General features: G+C 39.9%; 1 protein-coding gene across 2 annotated transcripts in view; it reads left to right on the top strand.

The window, feature by feature from the left end:
- Positions 1-17064, top strand: part of gpbp1l1 (GC-rich promoter binding protein 1-like 1) — an 87651-nt gene that overhangs the window by 26948 nt on the left and 43639 nt on the right. Inside the window, exons 2-4 of one of the 2 annotated variants that reach the window (XM_068037069.1) lie at positions 4404-5236; positions 7131-7249; positions 12129-12255. In XM_068037069.1, coding sequence (XP_067893170.1) covers positions 7187-7249; positions 12129-12255 — 190 coding nt within the window. In that variant the 5' untranslated portion in view covers positions 4404-5236; positions 7131-7186. Of the gene's footprint in view, positions 1-4403; positions 5237-7130; positions 7250-12128; positions 12265-17064 lie in introns of both variants that reach the window. The other variant, XM_068037068.1, reaches the window with a different exon arrangement.

The following is a 17064-nucleotide window of genomic DNA, read 5'->3' as shown; positions in this document are numbered from 1 at the left end:
TTTTTCATAAGCAACAAAATTATCAGTTTATTATAAAACAAGTTTAAACCAGTAATGAAGTAAAGCATAAACACACAGATTGAAATATTAAAGTTCCCTTTGTACCTTAGCCCCCTCAGACTCTCTCTCTCTCTCTCTGTCTCTGTCTCTCTCTCTGTCTCTCTCTCTGTCTCTCTCTCTGTCTCTCTCTCTGTCTCTCTCTCTGTCTCTCTCTCTGTCTCTCTCTCTGTCTCTCTCTCTGTCTCTCTCTGTCTCTGTCTCTGTCTCTCTCACACACACACACACACACACACACACACACACACACACATCGGTTAATCGGAAATATAAAGGGATTTTTGTTTTTAGAGCTCTATTACAGACGAAACAAACACTTGGGCTGAATACTTGCTCATTCTTGAAGAAACGGCAGATGAGATGTGTTGTGTTCCAAAACTGGCATACAGTCTGGCGTCCGAGTACGCGTAGATCTTTTAGAACAATTCTTTTCAGGTGGTGTTGAGAATTAATTTAGCAGGCTTTTCTTCAAAGACAGGAGACAAGATGAATTGACACAGTGGACTTCTCAGGATCTTGTAGAGAGGTGCTGGAAAGCTAAGCTGGATTGTGGTCTTCTCTCCTTCCTTGGGAATTCTCTTCTCTCCTTGGAAGTTCTCTCCCTTTTTATGCAGTTTAATCTCAAATCAAAACAATTCTAAAGCAAAACCGACAACAGGAGGTCAACCTTTTGATCTCCATCAATCTTGACCTGCCACTTCCTTGTAAACAACTTCTCCAGGTGTCCAAAGTTCTCTGTTGTTTATTGAGCTGGAGTCAGGTGGTTTCCCAGAAAGGTTTGTTGTTGCTGGAAGTCAGTTGGTTTCCTGGAAAGGCTGTTTTCCTCACAAAACATCTGTGACCCTTTTTAAAAAAAAAAAATTTCCAGGGACTGTTTTGTAAAGTCAAGTGGCTTGTACATGACTCCCTTTGAAAATCCCAAAGTTTAACATTTCTTCAATCTTTCAGAAATGAGTCCTCAAAAAATATATTTTAACAAAACACAGAGGCACTTTTGTAACAATGTGGGTGAATTGCTTGTTTCGTTTCTGGGAAATCTTTTGAGATTTACTTTGACAGTTTTGTGTATTTATGTAGCAGGCCTTTTTTAAATCCAATTTTGCAAGTTTGGACTTTCAAGGGGAAAAAATGCAGTTAACCCAGGCAAATGGTCTAGATTCTGCAGTTCCTACCTGGCTGTGCTGCTGTTAATGCTGGAACCTGTTAATGCGCTCAATGGAGGTCAGTACTGTATAAAGCTTTCATAGAATCATAAAATGGTTATAGCGCAGAAGGAGGCCATTCAGTCTGTCATGTCCATGCTTTCTGTGAGAGCAACTCAGCTAGTCCCATTTTCTAGCTTTTTCCCCATAGCCCTGCAAATCTTTTCTCTCCAGATTATTATTCAATTCCTTTTTGAAAGCCACAATTGAATCTGCCTCCACCACACTGTCAGGCTGTGCATTCCAAAATCTAACCACGCACTGTGTTTTAAAACAAGTTTTTCCTCATATTTCCTCTGGTTCTTTTGCCTATCACATTAAATTGGTGTCCTCTGGATCTCGACCCTTCCACCAATGGGGACGGTTTATTCGCAGTCATGTTACAAATTGGGAAAATTACAATTATTGTTATTATTTTGAAGCAGTTTGAAATGCTGGAAAGAAACCAAGTGTTATCTTCATGTCTTTGATTTGCTTTGTTTTAATCAGGCTTATTAATGGTATTTCCCAGTAAAATGATTGGCTTTTTTTGGCAGAGTATTAATTGTCCTAGAGTAAGAGGTCATCAATCCTGCATTAGTGCGTACCGTAATAGTAAAAAAGGTTGGTTGTTTGTCTTGTAACCTGCTGTCTCAGATTAGACACAAGGTCATGTTTTGGCTCATAGAGAGTGTGGGCCAGCATTTTAAAATGAGCCTTTTGATTGGGTATGAGAAGAAAAATAACTGGAGTAAGCTTGTAACATAAGTCACCTTATAAATTCAGTGACAATATATTAAAATGTTAATGGACAATTGCTGGATCATGTCATTGCTTGTATTAGGTCAAACAACATATATTGTGAGAATAGGAGTATTATAAGACAAAACTTTGTACATTTTAAGGTCACAAGATAAGAACAGGTTCAAGAAATTGAGTTTAATTGCCGTTGGTACAGGAACTATTCAGATTGGAATGTACTAGTTAGCTTTGGACTGCAGCTCAGAAGTGCTTCAATTTTTTAACTGTTCGGGATACTAAACAAATTGTGATCCCTGGTTATAGTAGATGTACTGTTTTTACAATATGGGTAACAGTTGACTACTTTGGGTATTGGATGAGCACAAAACTACTTACAGTACAGAAAGAATGTAATTGCACAAGAGAGGGTACAGAGGAGATTTACGAGGATGTTGCCGGGACTGGAAAAATGCAGCTACGAGGAGAGTTTGGATAGGCTGGGATTGTTTTCCTAGGAACAGAGAAAGCTGAGGGGAGATTTGATTGAAATGTACAAAATTATGAGGGGCCTGGATAGAGTGGATGTGAAGGGCCTATTTTGTCTTAGCAGAGAGGTCAGTGACGAGGGGGCATAGATTTAAAGTGTTTGGTAGAAAGATTAGGGGGGGAAATGAGGAAATGTTTTTTCACCCGGAAGATGGCGGGGGTCTGGAACTCACTGCCTGAAAGGGTAGTAGAGTTAGAAACACTTAGCTCATTTATAAGGTGTCTCGATATGCACCTCAAGTGCCGTAAGCTGCAGGGCTACGGACCAAATGCTGGAAGGTGGGGTTAGACTCTGTGCTTGTTTTTTGGATGGCGCAGACTTGATGGGCCAAGTGGCCTCTTTCTGTGCCGTAAACCTTCTATGATTCTGTTTTATAAATTTATGCCCAGGTGCCTCAGCCACTGTGTTTTCCTTTGCATTGGCATGACAATTTCAGTTGAAAAAGAGACCCCTTTTTTAGTAAAATAGTTGGAAAATTTACATCTGAGTCTACACTCTGATCCAGTATTCAGTTTCTAGAAAGATTTGTGCACACCTCTATATGTCAGATTTCCTTTTGAGTAAGTATGAAAAATGTTTAGGGTGAACTTAATATGCCTACAGAATCATCCATGTTATTGCTTGCCATGGTATCATTATGCCAATTTTTCTCTCGGGGAAGACTGAGATTTGCGCTGAGTAATTTAGAGCCTTTTTTGGGCTATTTTTGAGGGGGAAAGGTTTTTAAAGGTACAGTGAGCTCCTAGTACCTGGAAATCTGAGGGAGATATATATGTTACCTGGCAATTGGATGCAAACTCAAGATACTAAAAACCTATACAGAATAACTGATACTATAAATGACCTTTCAGGTTATTCATGATGATGACTAATAAGTATTAACTTTTTAAAAAAAGTATCTATCTCTCCATTTTGGGAAAATATGAACTTTTCATTGTTTATAAAGGTGATGGTTGACAGTTCCTCTCTAAACAGTTGTGCATTGAGAGATAACTTCAACTTTAATCATTTGTATCTTTCAATTACGCATTACATGCATTTCTTCTAAAAGTTAAAAGTAATATATAGAAATAGACCCAAGTGCAATGCTTGTAAATACTTAAATCCTTTTAAGCGCTGAATTCTCATATGTTTCAAAACTTAATTCTATCTTTTATCTATATCTCAGATATAAATTGCATCATATAACAAGGTGTTCAAATTACCTTTGTGCAGATTAACATACAATGGTAGTGTTCTGTTCTGCAGTGACATGGAATCTGAACTGGTGTTTTTCTTTCAATAATTCTTCAGCTGAAGGGGTTATCCTCCATTGCAGAAGGTTCCTATTTATTTTAAGTAAAGTTTTGCTGAAAACGGGGACATTTTGTCGAAGCTTTTCGTCTTCCACTCAGCAGGACAATTCGCAAGAATACCAATGCAAAAGAAAGCAACATATTTGTGCTGTATGAGAAGGGAATGCTGATTGGTTGGCAAGTGGACTCTGGTAGAGGCATTGCCATGGAGGATGCACCAGTTTATGATGACTGACAGTTAACTGCCAAGCATCTCTTCTCATACAGTATACACTTGTTGCTTTCCCTTACATTGGCATTCTTGCGATTTGTCCTGATGAGTGCAAGATGAAAGCTTCGACAAAAGTCTCCATTTTCAGCGATACTCAAGTTCTGTACTACCAAATAACTATTTAAAAGTGAAGTGCACTTTGGAAAGGAGGATCCACCTGCATCTTGATTACTAGTTTACATTGTTTTTGCGTATTATTCAGGATATGCCATTTAGGTACAGTATTAAGAAAAATTTATGGTGGTGTCGAGTATAGCAGTTTTCAGAAGATCATAATTCTCCACCTAAATTATTGTTTTACTTTCTTGCAGGTATTACTGGAAATGCGAGGGTTACACTGACAGTACCAGGGAAAGCATTTTTGTTTTGCTGCAAAGGATGAAAAGAAATAGGATTATTACTTAGCTTGTTAGTTTTAGTATGGTCAGCTCTGAAATATAAAAAGCAAAAGTTAATTTGACGAGTGGGGGAAAATTGACTTACAAGGAGACAGAAGCATTTTAATTTTTTAAATTGTTTTGGTTGGCTGCATATTTGGAAATGTTAAGGTAGATGTTAGATTTAGAATTACACTGTTATGCTAGATGCCAATTTTGCAGATGCCTTTAAAATCACTGTAAGGGCTCTCAGAAGTGTGCAGTGTATCCTAGAGCCAGCTATGGAAATGATGGATATGGGAAGAAACAAAGAATGATGAAGCTCAATCTGTAAATGTGAGAATCCAGTACATTCATGAAATAAAATCTGGGTACCTGTTTTTATTGTTTTGGGTATGTTGTAATCAAATCATTGTTGATAAAAGAGTAGCTAATTTGTTTTATGTAATGTAACTTTTTTTCTTTTCACTCTGGGTCATTTCACTGGGAACATTAATGAGGTGAGCGTAGTTCATCCTGCTGTCAGTTAAAAAAATTTAGCTGGTGTAAGTTTTAAGATTATTTTGTAAACTTGGGAAGGGCGTTAGTAAAATGAGCAGCTGAGGTGGGATTGAGGTGTAGGTGAGCACGGAGTGCTGCTCCTTGTGCTTCAGTGACCAGATCACCCTGCAAACTCTTCCTACGGTTTGCAAACCTGCCTTGGGGAGAACAAGAAGCTCCAGTACTGGAAACATCAAAGCTGAGGGCCCACAGAGCTCTGCTTGAAGGTAAGGTGTGTCATACTTTAGAGGTTTAATTGAGAACTGCATTTACGTTGCAGTTTTCAAATAATGCACTTGTTTTCTGTCACATAACAATTTTCTGTAAATTTTTAATCCTGAGTTTGATATACTAGAAGTAGAATTTCTTTGTTCCTATGCTCTTAAACATTAAAATATCAAGCTTGTTCCTTCTGTACCAAAATTGATATTTTTTTAAAAATTGTTTTTGGATTGTAAACTCAACTCATTTAAACAACAGTTTGGCAGTAAAATGTTGCTTGTTAGTGTGTTCAGCTATTGTAAAGCGCAAACATTTTAACAATATGAGGATCACCTGTTGTAATTTGCCATACCATGAAACCTTAACAGCAATAACTTGTATTTATATTGTGCCTTCATAATAAAACGCCCAAGGAGCTTCACAGGAACAATATAAAGCTAAATTTGACACCAGCCCACTTAAGGAGATATTAGGGCAGATGACCAAAAGCCTGGTCAAAGAGGTACATTTTAAGGAGCATCTTAAAAGAGGAAAGAGAGGTTGAGGGAAGAAATTCCAGAACTTAGGGCCTTTGCAGCTGAAGGCATAGCCGCCAGTGGTGGAGCAATTAAAATCGGGGATTCTCAAGACCAAATTAGCAGATAACTTGAGGGTTGAGTGGCTGGGGGAGATTATAGAGAGAGAGAGAGATTCTCTCAGATCAGTTAGTTGGCACCTTGTTTTACTTTAAGAAATGACTTACACTAAACTAAAAGGACTGTTAGGAAAAGACAAAGGTACAAGTGTGCACTAAACAGAATTGTTATTAAATCTGTAGTAATGTCCCAGTCATTTTTTTTCTACAATATGGGCCATCAAGTGTATGGAGAGCTCACCCTGATGGTTGCTACCAGCCCCAAAACAGAAAGAAGCCCTGGGTGAAATTTAAAATGTAATTTTAAAGTTTGACTTCTCAACAGCTTGGCGTTCTGTCTTGTACTCCTTCCACAATATTTTTTTTTTAAGAGATACAGCACTGAAACAGGCCCTTCGGCCCACCGAGTCTGTGCCGACCATCAACCACCCATTTATACTAATCCTACACTAATCCCATATTCCCACCAAACATCCCCACCTGTCCCTATATTTCCCTACCACCTACCTATACAAGTGACAATTTGTAATGGCCAATTTACCTATCAACCTGCAAGTCTTTTGGCTTGTGGGAGGAAACCGGAGCACCCGGAGAAAACCCACGCAGACACAGGGAGAACTTGCAAACTCCACACAGGCAGTACCCGGAATCGAACCCGGGTCCCTGGAGCTGTGAGGCTGCGGTGCTAACCACTGCGCCACTGTGCCGCCCTATGCATTACTATACATTCCATAGTATAGTCTGTGCTTCAGTTCCACTTGTGAGAAAAACTTTTGTTTTGGAAGTGGTGACAAAATCTGTTGGAAGTTCTCTGTATTGCAGTTGGTGGAACTCAGTAAAAGCCAGCAGAATTTTAAGATTAAAAAAAAAGTTCTCTCTATCTTCCCAAGAAGGAAAACTAAGCAATCCTGCAGTCTGGCAGCATGAATATGTAAGGGGAGGTGGTTTGTTACTTAGTCAGTCCAGTTGTTGTACTCAAGTAGTGCAAGAGGGTTGACCATACATGTCAAGATTTCCTTTTCTCCACCAGGCATTTGCAAAACTAAGCTTCATTATATTAGTTCTAAAGGGACTAGTACATATTGAGTGAATACTTACTTTGCCTAGATTATAGATGGTGAACTGACCATAAGAGGTTAGTATGAAAAAAAATTGTTTGGGTCAAGAAAGGAATAATCCCAGTCTACTTAACTTTATTGGTGTGTTGGTTGAGGTCAGTCAGGGATACATGCTTACTTCATCTTTGCTGCTTTTTATTTTTGCAGGATCCTGGCCATGAGGTTTGATACCTCACTCCGCTGACAGGAGACACTGGACCTAAATGGCGCAGCATGACTTTGTTCCTGCTTGGCTTAATTTTCCAACATCTCAGTCTTCAACCAAGGTATGCTAGAATATATGTGAGTTTTTAGATTTTAGTTTGTTTTAAGCAGTCAATCAACACCTCATTTTAAGATTCTCATCCTGGTTTCCAGTTCCTCCATGGCCTTGCCCCTCCCTATCTTAGTAATCTCCTCGAGCCCACAACCCTCCAAGATGGCTGAGCTCATCTAATTCTGGCCTCTTGAGCAATTCTGATTTTAATTGCTACACTGTTGGCCGTGCCTTCAGCTGCCTAGGCCCTAAGTTCAGGAATTCTCTCACTAAACCCCTCTGCCTCTCTACCTCTTGTTTCTCCTTTAAGACGCTCCTTAAAACTTACCTCTTTGATCAAGCTTTTGACCATCTGCCCTAACATCGCCTTATGTGGCTCAGTGTCAAATTTTGCTTTATAATGCTCCTGTGAAACACCTTGGGATTTTTTTTTTAACGGTAAAGGTATATATAAATACAGGTTGTTTTTAAATGTATATTTTGTTCAAAAAAAAAAGTTGAGTTGTAGTGAGAAAACCTTAGCATAGTTTCTTTTGAAGCCGCAGAACATGTTGTATTGGGAAGACTGAATACCATTGTCATTGGTCCCCACCACAGACTCCATTCCCTAACCACCTTTTCTATCTGTCAACTGTTTGAAGTTGAGCCGGACTATTCGCAACCTTGGTGTTGTGTTTGACCCTGAGATGATCTTTTGACCACATACTGCTCCATTACCAAGACTGCCTCCATAACATCCGCCAACTCTTAGCCTGCCTCAGCTCATCTGTGGCTGCAACACTCATCTGTGCTTTTGTTACCTCTAGACTTGATTGTTCCAATGCACTCCTGGCTGGCCTCCATCTTCCACTCGACATAAACTTGTGCTCATCCTAAACTCTGCCAAGTATCTTGACTTGCACCAGCAATTGTTCCTCAATCACCCCTGTGTTTATTGATCTACCCTGGCTCCTATTCTGACTGTCTCAGTTTTAGCATTCTCATCCTTGCTTTCAAATTCCTCCATGACCTCGTCCCCTCCCTATCTCTGTACCCTCCTCCAACTCTCCATGTCTTCAAGATCTCTGCTGTCTTCCTCTTCTGGACTCTTGCGCTTCCCCAACTTTCACCATTAATTGCTGTGCTTTTAGTTGTCTTAGCCCTAAGCTCTGGAATTCCCTATTCCCTCCACTCTCTTTTTCTCTCTCTCTTCTCTCCTTTAAGATGCTCCCTAAAATCTAGCTCTTTGACCAAGCTCCTCTTCATCTCTCTTGATATCTCTTCCTGTGGCTTGGTGTCAAAAATGTTTTTTTTTGTTGATAATGCTCTTGTTAGGCACCTTCAGACATTTTGCTATTTTAAAGTCACTATATAAATGCACATTGTTGTTATTACAGAATTGTTGTAACTAATTCTTGAAGATTGGTTATTAATTTTTTGTATTTTATGCACAGAAATATGTAGAAATTGCAACATGATAACTGTCTATTAAGCCAAAGTAATCTCTTTTGGCGTTCACCTTCCGTGCAAATAAATAGTCCAAATCACGCTAACCAGCCATGTTCCCAAATCCCTTCATCCCCATTTCCTTCATTGGCCTATCCAATCTAATCTTGAATGTTGACATAGTTTCTGCCTCACCGCAAACACTAGAAGTGAATTCCACAAAGTCGCAAGTCTTTGTGAAGAACATTTTTCTTGCTCTCTGTTCTAAAGCTCTTGTATTTTATCTTGTGGATAACAACAGTATGTTTCCTAACTGACCAACAGCATCCTCAATATTATGTATGCATGCAGATTCAGTCCATCCTGGCAATAAACCCTTGACTATTGTTTCAGCTGTATTAATTCTTACGTTTGCATTCTGACCTTTTTGAAATATAATAACTTGCAATTCATAAAAATTACATTATGATTAATCCTCTCCACGGGGTAATGTGATACCAATGTTGAACTAGTCTAAAGATTAGATTGCAGACATGGTTGAAGATAAATGTGTACCATTAGAAAAATCTGCAATACTGTCAAAGTCATTAAAAAAACTCTGGAGAGAAGAACTGCGAGTCCCATTGGAGGAGATAATTTTATAACAATATAAAAGCAAAATACTGCAGATGCTGGAAATCTGAAATAAAATTAAGAAATGCTGGAACCACTCAGCAGGTCTGGCAGCATCTGTGGAAAGAGAAGCAGAGTTAACTCTGCTTCTCTTTCCACAGATGCTGCCAGACCTGCTGAGTGGTTCCAGCATTTCTTAATTTTATAACACTTAAGTTTATTGCTGTCTGGATTATACCTACCTAGCAGTATTAAATATTGTGTAAAATGTGCTTGACGGGGTAGTTGTGGGGGAGGGAGGGGGGGGGGGTCGCGAATGTAAGGATCACTTTTTAAACCTACTTAAAACTGTCCTGAATATTTAGACACGGACGTCATGCACGCGCTCTGTGAGCATTTAAGTATTGACCAGTGGGCACAGGTAAATTAGTTAAAGCTAGAGAATGGAAATGAGATATAACTGGCTGGAAGGTAGCAGCAAAATAAACAAAGCATAAATAATACTTTTTACCTAATAAAGATTTCTAATAAAGATTTACTGTTTATATGGGAACCAGAATATGTGCATTACAGTGCATTGCCATCTATTATTGCACTTAAGTTGGAACTTTTAAGTACTAAAAAAAAACTTGCATTTATGTAGCGGTTTTCACAAGCTCAGGACATCCCAAAACACTTTACAGGCAATTAAGTACTATTTTGATGTGTATTCATTGTCATAATGTCAGAAGTGGGGCAGCCAATTTGAGCTACAAGGTGCGTTAAACAGCAGAGAGATAATGACCAGGTAATCTGTTTCAGTGATGTAACATTTTTTGCTCCACCTGCCAGGTAGAAATCCTATGTGAACTGGGCTAATTTCTGTAGTATTTTCCTGATCTTCAGTTGGTGAGCTGTGCTTTGTTGCCTGCTTTTTGTATTCAATTAAATTTGGATTGATCAGCCTTATTTTCCTAATTGTTTTAAGTCAAACATTTTAGCTTTTTTTGATTTTAAATTCAGTATATATTTTTCTTTTGCATATAATACAATAATAAGTCTCCAAATATACATTTTTGAACCCATTTCCACTGAGATTCCCTGATTTTCTTTTCTAGGTGGATCAGTAAAAAAAAAATTCTGCCCATTTCTCATCTTCAAAGAACAGAAATTCCCCTGCTCCCAGCGGATCCAGTTGCACGAATGATACTATGTATCTTGCACTATGATGTACACGCATAGGGCTGAATTTTACCAGCCCCTCGACGCTGCGGGTCATGGGGAGAGGCTCACTTCGACCCGCGACGTCAAGAAGGGCATATTTCTGGTGGCGGGGCTACCCCGGTGCGGCCCCCTGCTGCATGGTGGGGGGCCCTTCATCTAAATATGTAAATGAAGAGTAATTATATGCAAACGTACTTAGCTGCGGGCAGCAGCTGTCCCACGTCGATTTTATGGCTGCCATTCTGCACACCATCGGAACTCCGCATGGAGTTCCGAGGCGAGAGCCTGGTGGGGAGGAGGGGTGGAAGAGCAGGGAAATCAGTTTTCATTGGATATGGGGATGGTGGGAAGAGATTGTAGGCCAAATGTTAGAAGTTTGGGGGGTAAAGTTCGGGAAGGGAACAAAACCTTTTCTGACATTAAGTGCTACTTAAATGGCCATTGGGGGGTTTGGGGAAGGGCCATCCACATCAGTATTATTTTTTAATAATTTAACAATGCTGCACCTTTAATAATTAAAAGTAATTGTAAGGGCTTAAAGCCCTTCAAAAATGGTGCCTGTGCGGTGACGCCGGATGCTGTTGCTGAGGACGCGGTGGCTGCCCCCTACACGTCATCGGGGGCGGCCGCTCCGCCTCCTCTATTTAAATGAGCCTCTGTGCATAATATCGCGGAGGTTCCTCGGTGGCACTTGGGTCTCAGAAGGCCGCCGAGTTGAAAGCTTGGCGAGCAATTAAAATTCGACCCAGAATGTGTGCATTGACTTCACAAGCATGTTGCATACACATCCCACGAATTTACTTCAGTAGCAAAATTATGGGTGGGAAACAACTTGAGTCTATTTATTTGGTGGTATTCATAGGCCATGTAACAAGAAGAAAAGTTAAACTTTCTATCTTCCCAAACCCAAGCAACCTCAGAACTACCAGAAAAGTTAGAAATGTCCACGTGCAAAAGAATTTATTAAGTGGGAAACCCAAGTGAGTACATTGTTTTGCTGCCAGCCATTGACCCACAGAATTGAAAGTCTATGTAACTACTTTGACTTTGCTGCTCAATTAATGTAGAATAAAATAATTTACTACATTAGACTTTATAGTATCTGAGTTGGATCATCGGCTTCGTGAAATTCAGCTTTACATGCTCCAAATAATGGTATAATGGTTGTGCCATTAAGATAAGATGGTATTTCTTGTTAATTAAAAGTATGATAGAACTTGCATGCTAGACATAGTCTATTTGTCGCACCTCTGCTTTGCTGTCCATGACAGTTCAAGTGCCACTCAAATGTTTATGCTGTTTTCAGCAAAAATTATAAGGTAGTCATTAGTAATCTATAGGGAAACTCAGCAAAGGAAATGCTGGAGTTAGAATGCTGCAGCCACATCATTGACCCTTGATTGTGTCCCTTTTTCTGTACAAAGCCTGAACAGTAATTTAACTCAATAATTTTACCCAGAATTTACTGCAGCAGTTAGACTTTGTGACCTAAAAAGGGCAGAGCTTCAGTATAGCAGCAGAATAATTATTGAACAGCAGCATTTTATTTCTCACATAAGTTTATAGCTATTTGGAGCAGAATTGGTGAACTTAATACTGTTGTGGAAAGCACAAGTAATTTTGCTGCTTTTTGAAAATTTTTCATGCAGTCCTCTTCCACCAATGAGAAACACAGTGATCATTTTGCTCGGGGTGATGGTCGATTTGGCATAAATCGTAGAAGGCACAACTCTTCAGATGGATTCTTTAGTAATGGTCTACTCCGAGCTGCTGGAGGTAGGAAAGGTACAATTTAACAATCAGACAATTCTAATTTGCCAGATGAAAATTTGGAAGGAGAAAAATCTGTTGTAGGCTGTGTTGCAAAATGCTTTCAGTTAATTGAATACTTTTCTTGTTATTTTATCAATTTTACACTTGCCTGTGTATACATGTAGTATAAAAGTTTTATTTTGAAATGTGATTGTTTAATAAAATAATTGGTAACTAGAAATACAACAAACATATCTCTTCCCATCTACATTCGTGACTCTTCTGACACCCTACGTCATTTTGACAATTTCCAGTTTCCTGGCCCCAACTGCCTACTCTTCACTATGGACGTCCAATCTCTCAACACCTCCATCCCCCACCAGGACGGTTTGAGGGCTCTCTGCTTCTTCCTTGAACAGAGGCTCAACCAGTCCCCATCTACCACCTTCCTCCGCCTGGCTGAACTTGTTCTCACATTAAACAACTTCTCCTTCAACTCCACTCACTTCCTTCAAGTAAAAGGTGTTGCTATGGGTACCCGCATGGGTCCTAGTTATGCCTGTCTTTTTGTGGGATATGTTGAACATTCTTTGTTCCAGTCCTACTCGGGCCCCCTCCCCCAACTCTTTTTCCGGTACATTGATGACTGTATCGGTGCGTTTTCCTGCTCCACCCCAAACTGGAAAACATTATCAACTTTGCTTCGAATCTCCACCCTTCTCTCACCTTTACATTGTCCATCTCCGACACCTCCCTTCCCTTCTTCAACTTCTTTGTCTCCATCTCTGGAATTATAAGCCTACTGACTCCCATAGCTATCTTGACTACACTTGTTTACATCCTGCCTCCTGTAAGGACGTCATTCCATTCTCCCAGTTTCTCCGTCTCTGACGCATCTGCTCTGATGATGCAATCTTCCCTCAAGCGAGGATTCCTCCCCCCTCCCCCCCCACTTCCTGCCACTGTGGTTGACAGGGCCCTCAAGCGTTCCGTGACCAATTCCCGCACCTGGGCCCTCACCTCTTCCCCATCCTTCCCAGAACCATGACAGGGTTCCCCTTGTCCTCACTTTCCACCCCACCAGTCTCCACATCCAAAGGATCATTCTCCGCTATTTCCGCCACATCCAACGTGATGCCACTACCAAACACATCTTCCCCTCCCCTCCCATCAGCATTCCGAAGGAATGGTTCACTCCGTGACACCCTGGTCCACTCCTCCGTTACCCCCGACACCTCGTCCCCTTCTGACTGCACCTTCCCATGCAATCACAGGAGGTGTAATACCTGCCCCTTTACCTCCTTTCTCCTCACTATCCAAGGCCCCAAACACTGCTTTCAGGTGAAGCAACAATTTACTTGTACTAGTTTCAATTTAGTATACTATATTCGCTGCTCACGATGTGGTCTCCTCTACATTGGCGAGACCAAACGCAGATTGGGTGACCACTTTGTGGAACACCTCCGCTCAGTCCGAAAACATGACTCTTGAGTTTCCTGTCGCTTGCCATTTCAACACCCCCCCCCCCACTTCTTTCATGCCCACATCTCTGTCCTGGGCTTGCTGCAGTGTTCCAGTGAACATCAATGCAAGCTCGAGGGACAGCACCTCATTAAACGATTAGGCACGCCATGGCCTACCGGACTGAATATTGAGTTCAGTAATTTCAGAGCATGTCTGGCTACCCTTTTTGTTTTTTATTTTATTTTAGTTTGTTTCATCATTCAATTTTTTTTTACCATGTGCCTGCCCACATTTTTTCATGTTTATGCTTTTGGCTAGGGTTTTCATTATTCTGTCATTTAACACCCTCTCTGCACTAACGCCTAGTCTTTCACTACACCATTAACGCACTCTTTGCCCCATAACCTCCTTGTCAGTTATTTTCCATGACCCTCTGTCCTATCAACACCTTCCCTTTTGTTCTCTTTTGCTCCGCCCCCACTTTATTTGCTTAAAACCTATTACATTTCTAACCTTTGCCAGTTCTGATGAAAGGTCACTGACCTGAAACGTTAACTCTGCATCTCTCTCCACAGATGGTGCCAGATCTGCTGAGTATTTCCAGCACTATTTGTTTTTATAACAAAAACATGGTTGGGTTCAAAGACAATTTATGGCTAGTCCACGCCATATAATAGAACACATTCAGTTGTAATTCGCATTTTATATAATACAATCAAAACTAAAGGAATGGTTTTCAGTGGCAGGGAGCCTGTTTGGGCATAAACAGATGATGTGAACATTAACAATGGAAGTAGCAAGAGTTTGTGGCAGCCTTGGCATGATAATTGTCCTTTAAATTGGCCATCACTGTATTGACCAATAACTGAAAGGTTGTGCTTTGTTACTTGTGTGAGGTTTAGTTTGCAGGTATGATACTGAAATGTATAATGTCAGGTTTTGGGATAGTTTTGATTATTTGTGGAGAGAGTAAAAGTCATGTTTACACTAAGATGGATAACTGGTTGACATTTTCAGTAGTGACAATGTAAGTACATTTAAAGAAAGTTTATTGAAATGGATTTCCATATAATTTCCATATGGAGAAAAGCTTTGGCTTATGAAACACAACGAACTGAACAATTGACTAGGATAGAAGGTCATGAAGATAGTGGAAGGGAAGAGGTTGAGAAACATGTTTTCACGTACATTAGATGCACATGTAAAAGAAAATTCCTTCATCCCATGATATGAGGGGGAGCCGTGCTCAAAGAGAGCAAGTTTTGGAGATAAAAGCTACAACAGCTTGGCCTTGATTTTTTGAACCCATCTTTGTTTCTCAGCCTTGCTGAGAGTGCAGAACTGGTGAAATTGTCATTTAGTTTCTGCTTTTCTCTGTTAAGCCAATCCAGTGTGTTAACAGCTTGCTTCAGTGTTGTACTGTGGCATTTCTGTGAAATAAACAATGAGAGATGTCACTATGTTTGGCGGCTTTTACTAGCCATTTGTGATTATGTAAAACCTGTCTATTATGAATCAGGCTTTCCAACACACTTTCTCATGCAGTTATAATATGAAACTTTTACTGTACTGAGTTAGTGTAGGACTAATGGTTAACAATAATACTGTGCCTTAGAACTTGATAAAATTCCCAGGGTCACCTGTCAAACTAGATGAGAAATGCCAAATACAAGACCCATTTTCTATGGACTAGAACTAGTGATTGAATTTATTTACAGTTATATAGTTTACAAAAGCAACACAGCTCCAGGGACCCGGGTTCAATTCTGGGTACTGCCTGTGTGGAGTTTGCAAGTTCTCCGTGTCTGCGTGGGTTTTCGCCGGGTGTTCCGGTTTCCTCCCACATCCAAAGACTTGCAGGTGATAGGTAAATTGACCGTTGTAAATTGCCCCTAGTGTAGGGAGGTGATAGGGAATATGGGATTACTGTAGGGTTAGTATAAATGGATGGTTGTTGGTCGGCACAGACTCGGTGGGCCGAAGGGCCTGTTTCAGTGCTGTATCTCTAAATAAATAAAATAAAATAAGGAAGTTGTAACATACAATATTTCTACAAACTAGATTGACTGCTTCAAAGATTCTTTGTTCCTCCACCTTCTTGAGGCAGAATTTTTTTTATTCGTTCATGGGATGTGGGCATTGCTGCTAGGCCAGCATTTATTACCTATCCCTATTTGCCCTTGAGAAATTGAGTGGTTTGCTATGCCATTTCAGAGGACAGTTAAGAGTCAACCGCATTGCTGTGGGTCTGGAGTCACATGTAGGCCAGACCAGATAAGGACGGCAGATTTCCTTCCCTAAAGGACATTAGTGAACCAGATGTTTTTTTTACAAGAATGGACATTGGTTTCATGGTCACCATTAGACTAGCTTTTTAATTCAAGATTTTTATTAATTAACTTTAAATTTCACTATCTGCCATGGTAGGATTCGAACCCATGTGCCTAGAGCACTAGCATGGGCCTCTGGATTGCAAGTCTAGCGATATTACCACGACGCCACTGCCTCCCCGCAATTAAGTCCCGAAATAAGTCTCTTATAATAGGTTAGAGTTTTTTTTAAGAGTATGATATCTTCCAAATCATACACAGCTAACAAGGTAGTTGTTGATATGTGGCTCCAGAAAATCTTAAAATGATGGGCAGTGTTTTGGAAGTATCCTGATAGTTGTATCATTCATAACTGATCATTAATAAGCTTCCTATAAACAAAAGTAGCGACACACAAATTTTCAGTGTTAAAGGATACAAAATTTCACATTGCTGAGAAAAGTCAAAGGGAAGTAACTAAATTACGTGGATTTGGAATGGAAATAGGTACCCTTTTGAACTAACAAAAACCACTTGCATTTATATAGCTCCTTTATCCCAATAAAGCGTACCAACAATCAAACTGCTGAATACTGTTATTTGTTTTTCATATGTAACATGCATGAATTCATGAACTATTGCAATACTGATCAATTACAATTTATGACCAGGTTTAAATTTCACCCCACAACTGGTGCTTCCAATTTTTTTATTTTCACTTTGTTTTACGAAGGGGTCAAATTTGTACAATGAGCTAAAAGTATTTGCTTATAACAAGAGCGCATTTGTCAACAATCCATTCTTGGTACAAGAGAAGTAGGGTATCTTCATAAGCTACATGCAGTTGTAAAACTGAAACACCCGTTGCCTGTTGTTCATTAAAAACTAATTCCACTTGGTGCCAGTTAGTGGGCTGTACAGAAAATTGTTTCTCATGTGATGACTCAAATCCGTTATATCCATGAAATTGTTAAATGTATTTACAAGTTCACTGATTCATTGGTTTCAGGTATACACATTGTACAGGATGAAGTGGATCTATAATAATATGTTACATAAA

Source organism: Heterodontus francisci, chromosome 8 (assembly GCF_036365525.1).
Source record: "Heterodontus francisci isolate sHetFra1 chromosome 8, sHetFra1.hap1, whole genome shotgun sequence".
NCBI classification, from domain to species: Eukaryota; Metazoa; Chordata; class Chondrichthyes; order Heterodontiformes; family Heterodontidae; genus Heterodontus; species Heterodontus francisci.
The sequence above is the reverse complement of the archived record's forward strand: the minus strand, read 5'-3'. Positions and strand labels throughout refer to the sequence as shown.